The sequence below is a fragment of the Neovison vison genome, chromosome 3, assembly GCF_020171115.1.
Source record: "Neovison vison isolate M4711 chromosome 3, ASM_NN_V1, whole genome shotgun sequence".
NCBI lineage: Eukaryota > Metazoa > Chordata > Mammalia > Carnivora > Mustelidae > Neogale > Neogale vison.
The window spans coordinates 232,669,290-232,682,702 of NC_058093.1; the positions used below are offsets into that span (position 1 = coordinate 232,669,290).

General features: G+C 38.7%; 1 protein-coding gene across 1 annotated transcript in view; it reads left to right on the forward strand.

Moving 5' to 3' along the window:
• Positions 1-13,413, forward strand: part of NAA25 (N-alpha-acetyltransferase 25, NatB auxiliary subunit) — a 73,242-nt gene that overhangs the window by 38,029 nt on the left and 21,800 nt on the right. The window contains exons 12-15 of the mRNA XM_044244252.1: positions 2,317-2,524; positions 3,322-3,411; positions 8,725-8,905; positions 9,523-9,622. Of these exons, the coding sequence (XP_044100187.1) occupies positions 2,317-2,524; positions 3,322-3,411; positions 8,725-8,905; positions 9,523-9,622 (579 nt within the window). The remainder of the gene's footprint in view (positions 1-2,316; positions 2,525-3,321; positions 3,412-8,724; positions 8,906-9,522; positions 9,623-13,413) is intronic.

Sequence of the window (13,413 nt, forward strand, 5' to 3'; positions counted from 1 at the left end):
TTGGAATGAGTTTTGTAGACCCACATAAGTTTTCATTGAGGGGATAATTTTGCTGCCACAACTTTTTAAAAATGTAGGATGACTTCAGTAGCTAAAAATTCTGCCTCTCAGCAGTGTGTTTGTCAGAGGATTGCAAACCATTTAAGTAAATTTCAAGCTGAGAGCTATAGTCCCAATCTTTTAAACTGGGATGAGCCCCTACAGGTAGGCCACTGAATCCAATTATCCTGAAGTGGCTCACCCAGAGTGATGTTTTTATCTTTCGATTTCCTTTGCCCTGGGGTTTTAAGCTAAACAAATGATTACAGTTTTTAAAGAAGCTTTTTGCATAGCAGTAAAATGGTACAGACTAGAATAAAGAATGAATGCATTGTTTCATGACAAAACCTGTCTGGAATATTGTTCAGCATTCCTTGAAGAAGGCATTAATGATAAGCACCACTAATATATACAGTAGCTTACAAGAATGGAACAGCTGGCAATAGAAGCTATACAGGCATTTAATAAAAAATATGAAGACCGGGGCTGCAGTTTCTTTGTTGAACATGATTATCTGATCATAATAATTAAAATTCCTACATTTGGAGACAACTTGAAGCAACATTGGTACAGATGTGAGACTGCATGAGTGGGGTTTTCTTTTTTAATTTTTATTTTTATGAAAAAATTTCATGGATAAAGTTGAAAAAGCCGAATGGTACTATAAGGCTTCTCTTGAAAGACAGTAGCAGCTCTTTGCCACCTTCTCCCTGCTTCTGGCTCTCTATAGGCAGATTGCTTTCAGCTCCTACCTGTGTCTTCTGTGATTTACCTCAGTATTTCTAAATTACAGATTTGTATAACTTTATTTTTATAGTTACAGTCTTCCTCTGTTGGTGCCCTTTCATGGAAGGATGATCATCTCATTTACAACATCCCACTTCTCTCCTTACATGATCGCCCCCCGATTCAGAATTTGTATCGTTACGAAATTTTATGTATTTTATGGAGATTTCTTACACAGCTTACTTTCTCAGAATTAATCTTTTTTTTTTTATTCACCCCAATCTGACAGAACCATGAAAGTATAAAACTGTTCTTCAGTTAGTCTAAAACACGAGGTGATTGTCTGTTTCATTCTACTGCAAACCTTTTCTATCCTCCTACCCCTTACCCCTCACCTCAGAAAATACTTTTTTTTTTTTTTTAAAGATTTTATTTATTTATTTGACAGAGAGAAATCACAAGTAGACAGAGAGGCAGGCAGAGAGAGAGAGAGGGAAGCAGGCTCCCTGCTGAGCAGAGAGCCCGATGCGGGACTCGATCCCAGGACCCTGAGATCATGACCTGAGCTGAAGGTAGCGGCTTAACCCACTGAGCCACCCAGGCGCCCAGAAAATACTTTTTTTTAAAGAAGGATTTTATGTATTTATTTAAGAGAGAGAGGGAGAAGCAGACACCCCACTGAGCAGGGAGTCTGACATGGGGCTTGAGATCCCAGGACCTGACCCAAAGGCAGACGCTTAACCATCGAACCACTCAGGCTCTCCGAAAATCATTTTAATGCAAGGTGTTAGCATCGGGAGAAACTGGATGAGAAGGGTACCTGGGATCTCTCTGGATTATTTCTTAAATCATGCATGTGAATCTGTATCTGAAAATAAAACTTGAATAAAAAGCAATTTAAGGCCACTGACATGACATAACTATTCCTCTCAACATGTAATATTTTCTGTAAGAATTCACTTGTAGGTTTGTTTTTAATAATCTGCTCTTTTTATAGCTTTTCTAATCAAGCTTTTCATTGCCATATCATTATATTATGTTGTGTGGAATAATTTTTTTTTTAATATTTTTTTTTAAGCATTTTTTTTTTTTTAAGATTTTATTTATTTATTTGACAGACAGAGATCACAAGTAGGCAGAGAGGCAGACACAGAGAGAGGAGGAAGCAGGCTCCCTGCTGAGCAGAGAGCCCGATGCGGGGCTCGATCCCAGGACCCTGAGATCACGACCTGAGCTGAAGGCAGCAGCTTAACCCACTGAGCCACCCAGGCGCCCCTGTTGTGTGGAATAATTTATGAAACATTTTCACAATTCTTTTCATCTGTCAGTTGGTATAGTACCTGGTATTGAGAGATGACTTGTGGCCAGCAGTGAATGAGAATGCCATTTCCGTTGGCCTTTTATCAGCATTGTGTGCTCTTAGAAATTTTTTTGTTTTAGTAATTTTGGTAGATAGAAAATGCCTTCTTCTAGTCACTTCAGCATTTGTTAATTACAGCCTGCCAAGGATGAGTTCTGTTTTGAGATTGGTGCTTTTTTTCTACATTGCAGTTTATTAATCAGTTACTTGGAGTTGTTCCTTTGTCGACACCAACCGAGGAGAAGCTGGCGCTGCCTGCGGACATCAGAGCTCTGCAGCAGCATCTGTGTGTCGTGCAGCTGACGAGGCTGCTCGGCTTGTACCACACTATGGATAAAAACCAGAAGCTGAGTGTGGTCAGAGAACTGATGCTAAGGTATCAGCACGGACTAGAATTTGGTGAGCATTCTTTCAAAATGTGTAGTAGTTGCCTGATTTGCTAAGTTTTAGTCTGTTGGTTTTTGTTTTTATCACTCAGAGCACCTTGTTTTAATGAGTATGGCAAGGAGCGTATTCTGTCAGATGGGAAGACTGTTCACATATAAAGCCTTTCTTAAGTTTGGAATTTTGAATAATGATAGGTGTCCATATTCTTCTTGATTGAGCTCTGTCCCACTGGGGCTCATATAAATTACATGGGGCTTATGATTAATTGTGACATTTTCTGCTTATAGGTCTTACTATTTTTAATATATAGACTGAAATTGAACAAAGTGAATGTCATAGATTATGAGATAAATGTTTAGTTCAGAAGTAGATGATCTTTTGCTAGATATATGTGATAAAGTATAAATTATGTGACCAGATGAAGTCAGTGTTTCTCTAACTGTAATCTGAATCATTAGGTGAAGTAAAGAGTGTACCATTACTTTAGTTGTACATGGCCCTTGGCTTCTGTTCTTCTCTTTACCTGAAACCTCCTTCCAGATCTTGCTGCTCTCCCTTTGGGGCCATTGCAGATACCACTTTTGTTCTAGAACTCTTCCTTCTGCTTCAGCTGAGTGTGGCCTTACTTCTTTTGAATCCTTTGATTCATGGCTTAACATTTTTCTTCTGGTATTTATACGCCTCTTACTACTTTAATTTCCTCTTTCTTATCTTCTCCCTTCTGTCACTTTCCTGCTTTAAAAAACTCCTTTGGGGCAGTGATAGTTGAACAAATGTTAAAATACAAATATGGGATTTTTTCCCTACAGGGAAATCCTGTTTGAAAACCGAATTGCAGTTTTCAGACTATTACTGTCTCCTTGCTGTCCATGTGCTTATTGATATATGGAGAGAAACAGGTAAGGAAGAGTGATTTCAGTTTGACTTTATGCTTTGCTTTTATTGATTATAAATCCTGAGACTAATTATTATAATCCAAGAATTTGACTTATGCTTTTAGGTTTTTCCTCCTTGCCCTTCTCCAGGGTGCTTCTAGAAGAGCCCATCGCCAGATAATCCCCCTCTCTGTAATCCAGATAATCTTAAATCAGTGCACATCTGTTCTGTTTTGATTTTTTAAATTTTATTAAAGTATAGTTGATACACATTACATTAATTTCAAGTGTACAACATAGTGCTTCGGCAGTTCTGCACATCATGCCCTCCTCACCACAAATGTGGCCAGCATCTGTTGCCATGAACCACTGTCGCGGTACCAGTGACTGTATTTCCTACACTGTGCCTTTCATCCCTGTGACTTACTCATTCCATGACTGGAAGCTTATACCTCCCACTCCTCTTTTTTCCCCACCCTCTGTCCCTCCTGACAACCATCAGTTCTTTATTTCTAGGTCTGTGTCTCCTTTTTTGTTTGTTTGTTCATTTTATTTCTTAGATTACACATATAAGTGAAATCATATGGTATTCATTTTTCTCTGTCTAGCTTATTTCACTAGCATAATACCCACTGGGTCCATCCTTGTTGCAAATGGCAAAATGTTCTTTTTTATGGCTGAATAACATTCATGTGTGTATGTGTGAGTGTATGTGTGTACACAACACATCTTCTTTATCCATTCGTCTATCGATGGACACTTGGTTTGCTTCCGTATCCTGGCTATTGTAAATAATGCTGCGTATGCATATCTTTTTTGAGTTAGTATTTTCATTTTCTTTTGGTAAATACCCAGAAGTGGAATTACTGAATCATACGATATTTCTGGTTTTAATTTTTTTTGAGGAACCTCCATACTGTTTTCCACAATGGCTGCACCAATTTACATTCCCACCAGCAGTGCATGAGGGATCCTTTATTTCCACATCCTTGTCAACACATGATATTTCTTGTTTTCTGTTACGTTTTTAAACATTTCCGAAAAGTGAGTAATGACTGAACTACCTATTACAAAGTTGCCACAATTAAAATAAGAGAAACTGATTCAGAGAGAGATGTATAGGTCCATGAAATGGAATAGCCCTTTTTATTCACTTAAAAAAATGTTTAGGAGAATGTACTCTTTTGGGAATGTAATTCTAATTAACCTGTTCAGGACAGAAATACAATATATGCTGAAGGAAGCATCATATATCCTTGAGCAAGAAAAGGATGATTCAGCAAATGATACTGAGATTCCCTTTAGGTCTCACTCCTGACATTTTCTTTTACTAGCAGTTTTTTGAGGTACTTACTGCATATTATTCACGAGAATAAATTGCACAAGAAACAAAGGGCTGGGGAGACAGTACTGTGTGTGGTGGACACAAGCCCTGCCCTTGAGGGTCATTTCATGGAGCATTTGATTTTCATACCGTCACCCTTGGGCTGAAAACCCTTCAGAGGTGCCCTTTTTTCCTGAGGGTAAAGGTCAGCCTCTTTAGGATAGTTTACAGTGCTCTGTATAACCTAGTCTCTGCTTCTATCTCTAAATTCTTAGGTACTTACAGCCTCAATCTGCTGGGTTTTTTTGCTAGTATTAGTGAACGTCATGTGCCTCTTTGAAATAACTTCCTTCCTTCCTTCATCTAACTTTTACCTCCGATGAGCCTGTCTTGATTTCACCCCCCCCCCCGACTAAAGAGTTTATGCCCCTTCTGAACTTTTATAGGATGTTGTATGTATCCCTGTGCTAGTACTTGTTATACTGTATTGTACCGGAGATGGGGCTGAAATCCTTTTTATCAGAGTCTTTGTCATCTGAGCCCCAGAATCGTGAGTTTGCATAGAGCTGTACAACATCCATGAATGAACTGACCCCTTAGTAATTTGATCCCTACTCAGATACCCTTCCCCACTTATTCTAGCATCCATTCTTGCTCATAAGTGACTATATGGCTTTGCTAATCCCTTGTGTTTTTTTTAGCAACATGCCCAGTGTAGCAATAGCAGCTAACATTTGTTGATCAGCAGGCCCTTGAAAGTGCTTTACATGAATTAGGTAATTTAAACCTCATAATATAGTTACGATTGGTGCAGTTTTTTAGATGAAGGAAAGACAGGGCAGAGAAAGAAGTTAAGCAGATTTTCCATAATCATACAGATACATTGTGCAGATACATTGAAAAATTGCCAATATTATAAAGATGTAGGGTTTCTTGCAGTCAGTGAAAGTGAGGTAGCAGTGCTCTAATTAGAGGCATAGTCATTGTCCAGAGTGGATCTGACAGATAATAGAAATCTGTAGATATTCGGTATGAATGTTGGAAGACTGATTTGAATGTGAAAGATTAAGAAGAGCACTTTTAAAATTTCTTTTAAGATTTTACTTATTTATTTGACAGAGAGAGACATAGGTTGAGAGGGAGCACAAGCAGGGGGAGTGGGAGAGGGCGAAGCAGGCTTCCCGCTGAGCAGGGAACCTGATGTGGGGCTGGATCCCAGGACCCTGAGATCATGACCTGAGCTGAAGAAGGCAGACACGTAACGATTGAGCCATCCAGGTGCCCCTAAGAAGAGCACTTTAAGAAGTTGATGATGCTCTCAGATATTTTGCCAAAAGGCATTTGTTTATGATTCTGCAAAAGTAAAATGGGAAGTTAAGAATATCTTTTTCCCCTCCAGTTTTTTTTTGTTTTTTTTTTTTAAAGATTTTATTTATTTATTTATAGACAGAGAGAAATCACAAGTAGATGGAGAGGCAGGCAGAGAGAGAGAGAGAGGGAAGCAGGCTCCCTGCTGAGCAGAGAGCCCGATGCGGGACTCGATCCCAGGACCCTGAGATCATGACCTGAGCCGAAGGCAGCGGCTTAACCCACTGAGCCACCCAGGCGCCCCTCCCCTCCAGTTTTATTGAAGAAATGTGATTGATACATTACATTGTATTAGCTCAAGATTATATAGCTTAAGATGTATAACATAATGATTTGATATATGTATATCATGAAATGATATGTATATCATGAAATGATTACCACCATAAGTTTAGTTAACATCTGTCACCTCGTGCTGTGAAGTGTGTAAACCTGGCAGTTCACAGACCTGTACCCCTGGGGATAAAAATATATGTTTATAAAAAATAAAAAAATTAAAAAAAAAATCTGTCACCCCATAGTTAGATTTTTTTTCTTATGATTAGAAATATTAAGATCTACTCTCCTAGCAGCTTTTGAGTATACAGAACAGTATATTAACTGTAGTCCATACTATACATTAATATATCTCTAGAACTTACATCATTTTGTTATATTACAACATTCAGTTAGAAAAATTTTTCCCAAAAAGCCCAATGCTCTTTTCTTTTTTTGCTTGATGCTCTTTTGATGTGGTGAAGAATTTGGATAGAGTTGTAGTTGTAGCCTAAATTTTGTAAAATAAAATAATAAATATCCTTGTAGCGGTTTAATAGTTGAGGAAAAATACAAATTATACTTTTTTTAAATGTTTATTTTGAAATTTTGTTTCCATTTTAAGATTTTTTTTCAATACTAGTTATCTTTGAGTAACTAGGGTTTTTTTCTTTTTTAAGATTTTTGTTTATTTGAGAGGGAGAGCATGAGCTGAGGGAGAAGCATACTCCCCTCAGAGCAGGGAGCCTGACACAGGGCTAGATCCCAGGACCCTGAGATCATGACCCAAGCCAAAGGCAGACCCTTAACTGACTGAACCACCCAGGCACCCCATTCTTTTCTTTTCTAAGATTTATTTATTTACTTTAGAGGGAGAGCAAGTGTGCACACCAGTTGGGAGAAGGGCAGAGGGAGGGCATACTCAAGGCAACTCTTGCTGAGCACAGAGCCTGCCGGGGGCTCGCTCAATCCCAGCACCCAAGCTGAAGCCAGGAGTTGGTCGCTTAACTGACTGAGCCACCCAAGCACCGAGTAACTAGGACTTCTTAGAATTATTTATTCCCTTTAATTGTGCAGCTCTTTACTCACCTCTGAGCCCCTTGAGGCCAGGAACCACCTGGTCCTCCAGTCCTATATCTAGTGTTGCTCCAGAGTTTTAAGTTAGTAAGTGTTGAATTCAATAAAATTACAATTGTGAAGACTAGGTAGCAACATGGGAAAACACTTCAAAGAGCAGAACACAAAATTAGATGATATCGTGACTGCTACTGTGTAAAAGTAATTCTGATTCAAAGGCAATACATTAAAGTCATAATGGTAGTTTGCATAGATTATAGGTATGCATAGTTTGGGTAGGATTATGGATATTTATCTAAAACCCCAATTTTTGATTATATCGCATTTCTTGTAGAAAAAAGTCTGCAGCATATAATTCGAAAAGGTCAAGGCATGGAGCTTTATTTAAGTGTTTTAAGTTTTAGTTTAAGTTTTCTCTGACCATAAAAATAACTTATAAGTGTTGGGAAAGAGTTTATTTTAATCTTAAGCTGGAAAGCTTCCAAAACACATTCTAAAAGCTGGCGCATTTCCTTCTCTTTTTTTCTGTGCATGTCTTATAGACTAAAGATCACTTCTTCATAGTAATTTGAATTCTGTGTGTTTTACTGAACTGTTAGTGTATAAGTATTTTCCCTCATTAACTAAAAACTCATTAATAACAAATGGCTGCATAATGTGGGCCTTATTATAATTTTCTTAATCATTCCCTCATTATTAGTACAATGAATTTTTTTTATATAAATCTTTATCTCTAATTCATATTATCTCCATAGGTTCGTGAAAGAGAAGTTACTTAATCTTTAAGACTATTGATGTATGTAACCTTTGTATTTTGGCAGGCCAAAAATAAGTTTGTTATATTAATTTATTAGTGAACAGCTTTTTTAAAATATTATTTGACATCTGAATAGTAGAGTTACATATGGAAGAAAAATGTTGCCTGGAGAGAATATCTTCCTGGGGTCGGGTAAAGAAAATCCTGTATTGGGAAGGTTGGTGGACTCAAATTCTCCTTCAAGGTCCATCTCTTCAGAATCTAGGATTCTCAGAGATTCTGTAACTTTCTTCCTAAACCTCACAACTTAAAGTTTGCATCACTTTTGCAGATGCATCTTTAAGAACTGAGGTAACTATTGAGAAACTATCTATTCTGGGAAATTGCCTGTTTTGCTTACAGGTGTGTATATCTAAAATTTTTTCTTTGACACCTAAACTCATTCTTGAGATAGTTAAGGGAGGTGATAATACCAGTAAGTTTTTGTTTTTTGTTTATGAGAAATTTCCATCTGCTGCTAAGTACTGTGGATAATACTGTTACGTTTTGGTTCTAGGTGACGAGACTGCTGTGTGGCAGGCCCTGACTTTGCTGGAAGAGGGATTAACCCACAGCCCTTCCAATGCTCAATTCAAATTGCTGCTTGTTCGAATCTACTGTGTGCTGGGGGCTTTTGAACCAGTGGTGGATCTGTACTCCAGCCTTGATGCTAAGCATATCCAGCATGACACCATTGGGTTGGTAGTATATACTCTGAATTCTGAGCAGCTGGCTACATCAGGGTGGGGTCCTTACACATGGAGTTCAAGCTTTTCAGTTTCTGTTATTAAGCTTTTTAGATTAAGTATCCCCCCCATGATGACCCATTGCAAAGCAGAAAGATTTTTATATCTTCTAGCATTAATGGTAATTTTAAAATTTGCAGTTTTGAAAAGGTAAGAGTTTTCCCCAGAGGTCGCAAACGGCTGTATACTTGGAACATACTATCGTGAAGTCTTTATTTCTGCTTTGCAGTTGAGATTAATACATGTTCTTTATTTGTTGACCTTAGAAATCCTTTGAATATGTGTTTTGACTGTTCTTTATGATGAATCAAGGGTATTTTCTTTATCCCCTTCTGGTCCATTAATCATATGAGCGTAAGAAAGCATGGCATAGAACTTTAGTCTCCCACAAAATTGAATTAACTTTGCTCTTTAAAAAAAAATTGATTCTGTAAATGGGATGATTTCTGTGGCAGGCTGTTTTAACTTCCCTGTGTGCCTATTTATCTGCTATAATAATTTGAAGTGTAGTTGGTACTGGAGGTGGTAAGTATAACGTATTTTTTTTTCTTTCTTTCTTTCTGACCTAGCTATCTTTTGACCCGATATGCCGAATCCCTAGGTCAGTATGCTGCTGCATCCCAATCCTGTAACTTCGCACTCAGGTTTTTCCACTCCAACCAGAAAGATGTAAGTGAAAAATACTTTAAAAAAATATGTTCTTGCCTGCTGAATGCACGCGAGTCAGAGAACACCTTCCCTCATGTGGCACACGTGCACGTTGAATGCACCATGCGTACTTGCAAGTGCCTTAGGCCATAGCTTACTGGCCACGTCTGTTAGGTGGAGGTTAAGTGTTTTTATGGTTGCTAGAGTGGGTGTGTTTAATAGAATCCATGCAGAGGTATAGTTAAAACACTATTAGAGTAGTAAGTGGTATTCCTTTTAGTTCTAAGGGACTTTTTCTAAGGGTATAAGAGGTAACCCATATGTGTTTAGAGCCTGGGATGCCGTAGAAGAGTCTGTAACAGCAGCTGCTCTGTGTTACCTTTTATTTCCGAAGTTTATACTACCATGCTCTTTGCCAACAGCCAGTGCACTTGTATTTTCTTAGAGTTATAAAATTGTCCAGTTGAAACTTGTGTCAGTAGTGTGTTTTTTAAAGTAGCGGTAAATAAGGTAGAGCTATGTGCCATAATGAAAGGATGGGATTTGCACCATATTTTTCACTGCAAGCAGACTTGGTCTCCACTTGTCAGTTAAGCACAAGTTTTGTATAGTCCCTAGTCAGTCAACCAACTGTGTAAATCCACCTTGAATACAGTTGGTTGACTGACTAGAGGTGAACACAGGTGAAAAGAAGGCAAGTCTCTAGGATGGTCATTGCCTGCTTTATTCTCATGTGCTTCTAAAACTCATTGCTTAGAATTCGGCCATGCCAGATATCTGCCCATAGTTTTCTCTTTTCTTGGTCTAACGGCAACTAAGGAACTTGGCAACAGAGCTGGTTTTTGGGGTGGTTCTTTTGTAACTGTTAACAACTGTGGTTAATCTATCTTCCATCGAATTTTTTAGCCTTGTATTAAACAGAAGGCAGAGCGGAAGCATTTCTGAACAATGGAATACAGGTTTATTGTTGTCAGCTTTTAGTAATTCTGTCCTGGTAAGCCTTATGGCAAGGCCTAGAGAGCTGATGTAACAAGGGATAGTAAGCTGTGCATCAGTTGGCTTTTAAGCCCTATTCCCCTTCCCGCATGGCACTTTCCCGTGTTCGGGATCTCTGTTCATACCTTATTTTGTGCCATAGCTCCTGATCAGGGAGAGAGGGAAGTAGGCATCAGTGTTTGAACATGCTGCCTGGAAGGTGCTGGCCTGGCTTAGAGATCTGAGGGCATCTCTAGGACCTTGGATTTCTAAAATATCTTAGTACAAGTAGGCAGTTGAGTTATAAATCTGTGTGTTTGTACTGTGTGTTCAGGTATCTGTGCTTGCCCTTCTCTGTTCTTAAGAAGTTCACTAAGTCAAGGGAAAAAATCAAAAGTGTTTCTCAAATCTCATTATTCTGGCTGTCACTTCTGTATTTCTAAGAAAGAGGTTAAAGAAATATTTACCGATAACTCCTTTTCAAAGTTTTGTTTCTCTGTTAGCTCTGAGGCAGAAGTTGGGGTAAATAATGGATTAATCCATGCCTGGTGGCTGGTTTTATTCCAGTTTTTAATCATCCAGCATTCTAGAAGCACCACATTGTTCCCAATTTGGTCAATAAGGCACATTTCATATCCTATTGAAAATTAAGCTTTGCTTCCCCCTTCCCCCCACCAATTACTGTGTCTAAAGAGTTGTTTTGAAGACAAAATACACCCACCCCAAAATAAAACAACTCCAGTTACTGTTATAGAGAAAGGAGATCTTCAGGAATGATTTGAGAGGGTATGTTGTTCTCAGTGCCTTTTTTTGTCTCTGAAGTTTTGCTGATGGTTATGTGGGGCAGAAGTGACTAATTGATCTGAGTGTATGTGATGCTGGACCTGATCATTTTATTGATCTGGGAATAGGACTCTCCGCTTGAAATTTATTTTTATTACTACAAGAAGGAGTTTATTTAATCTTACTAAAGTAGATAATCTTTGGGGGGTCCTAGAGGCAAAAGCAAAAACCAGTACAGCAAGGAAAATGCACCTTAAACCTTCATGCCTAGCTTGAGTCCGAAAATAGGGAACTGGGCACTGTGGCATTGACTGTTTCCTCTAGGAATTTGAGGATAAGAAAGAGCACAAGTTTAGTGTTGTCTTGTATGTGTTAACCTAGATCTTGGAAGGCTAAAACCCTGTGTTCTACATCTTTTATTCTTGCTAGTTTTTGAGCTCCCCAGATGGTTCTTTCTTGATTGACTGATGTATTTCAATTCCCAACTTGATCTTTGAAAGAACACTTTTGCTCCTTAACTGGAAAATCCAGTGTTCTGCTTTGTAAGGCTTCGTGCTATGGGATTGAAATTTATATTTGGAAGGTCTACACAGGGATTTTCCTTTTGGAAAGGTCATCATTGTCATCTTACTTTGGAATCGATTTTTACAATGTTAGACTTAGAGACAGATTTTCTTATCTCTCAAAGTTACTTCTGTGTTTGTACTTCAAAAATAATTTCCTGTTAAAAGTCCGTTTTAGGTGTTCATGAAGATGATCATTCAGGGTTGATGTCCATCTATTTTGTTAATTCTTACAGTGACCAGGGTTCATTTCAGGAATCCATATGGGATATAACTAGCCTCATGGTGCATAAATGAGTAGAAATAGGTACGGACAACATTCTCTGATTTTCAGAAGTTTTAAAGTGCCTGTGGCTTCCAGTTTTGCCTGCAGTTCCAGTAGGGGTTGTCTCTTCAAATTGTGGATGCACAGGCCCTTTTCTAGCTCTGCAGTGATGCTTTGCTGCAGCATTAAAGGAGGACGATCTTAAAAACAGAAGCCAGAGAGCTGCAATTACCTTCTCAGTTTGTTAAAGGACTGCATTCCCTGTCTGTTGCCCCTTATTTTTCTTTTTTAAAAGCCATTGCCTCTTTTTCAAAAGTGATATTCCATGGACCACTCAGAAATTAAGACTGCCTGTCTACTTGGTAAAGCTGGGTTCTTTTCTTTAATCAGCGTATTTTGGAGCTGTAATTGGTAAATTTGATTGAAATCCCCAGAAGTCCTGTTTTCATCCTGATTAATTGCTGGATCATTTGTTCCTAAGCAGCTGGTTTTTTCAAGCTGTAAGTTCCTGCCACAAGGGCTGATAGTAAACCTTGCTTTTTCCAAGCCAAGAGGCCATCGGATAGGCCTATGTGTTTAGAGTATCCTGGCCTCTTCTTGATGGGGCGTATCACTGTCCTTTAATCAGGCTAGAAGGTACACTTGAGCTTTTTCGGATAGTCCTTCTTTAAACCTGCAGGATCACAAGTAATCTTTTTAATTTTCTTGTGTCCGTCCGTCTTTAATTTCTCCAGATACTGCAGGCAAACAGCTCGCCGAGGTGTCCCATGGGGTTTAAAAGCCGCATCGAATGCAGTTGAATTAGCGCCCGTGGCGCAATCCCGCGGCCTGAAATGAACCCTGCGAGGCTGTGTATCAGAGGGTATGTTGTTGACTATCGGCATATTTTCCTACTGGGCAGATTATTTAGTCATAATGGAGATGGGGGCAGAGCTGACTAAGGTGTATAAAGACTGGCTTTTCTGGAAAGGATCTTTGGGGCAAACATCCGCTTTCAGCTTAACGTTCCTTGCCCAAAAGGGCACCCTTCTGACTTCTGATCCTGATGGTATAGGCCCACACCCCTGAAATGTTCTTCCCTGAGATTTTCTTCTATTGTGCCAGAATTTCTGTTGAGAATTCTTTCTCTAGTCTCTGTTCACAACATTGCATCTGTACATATGTATTACTCTAAAATTAAAGTGCATATGGTGAGTGTTTCCTTCACTTACTTGTTCATGGAATTT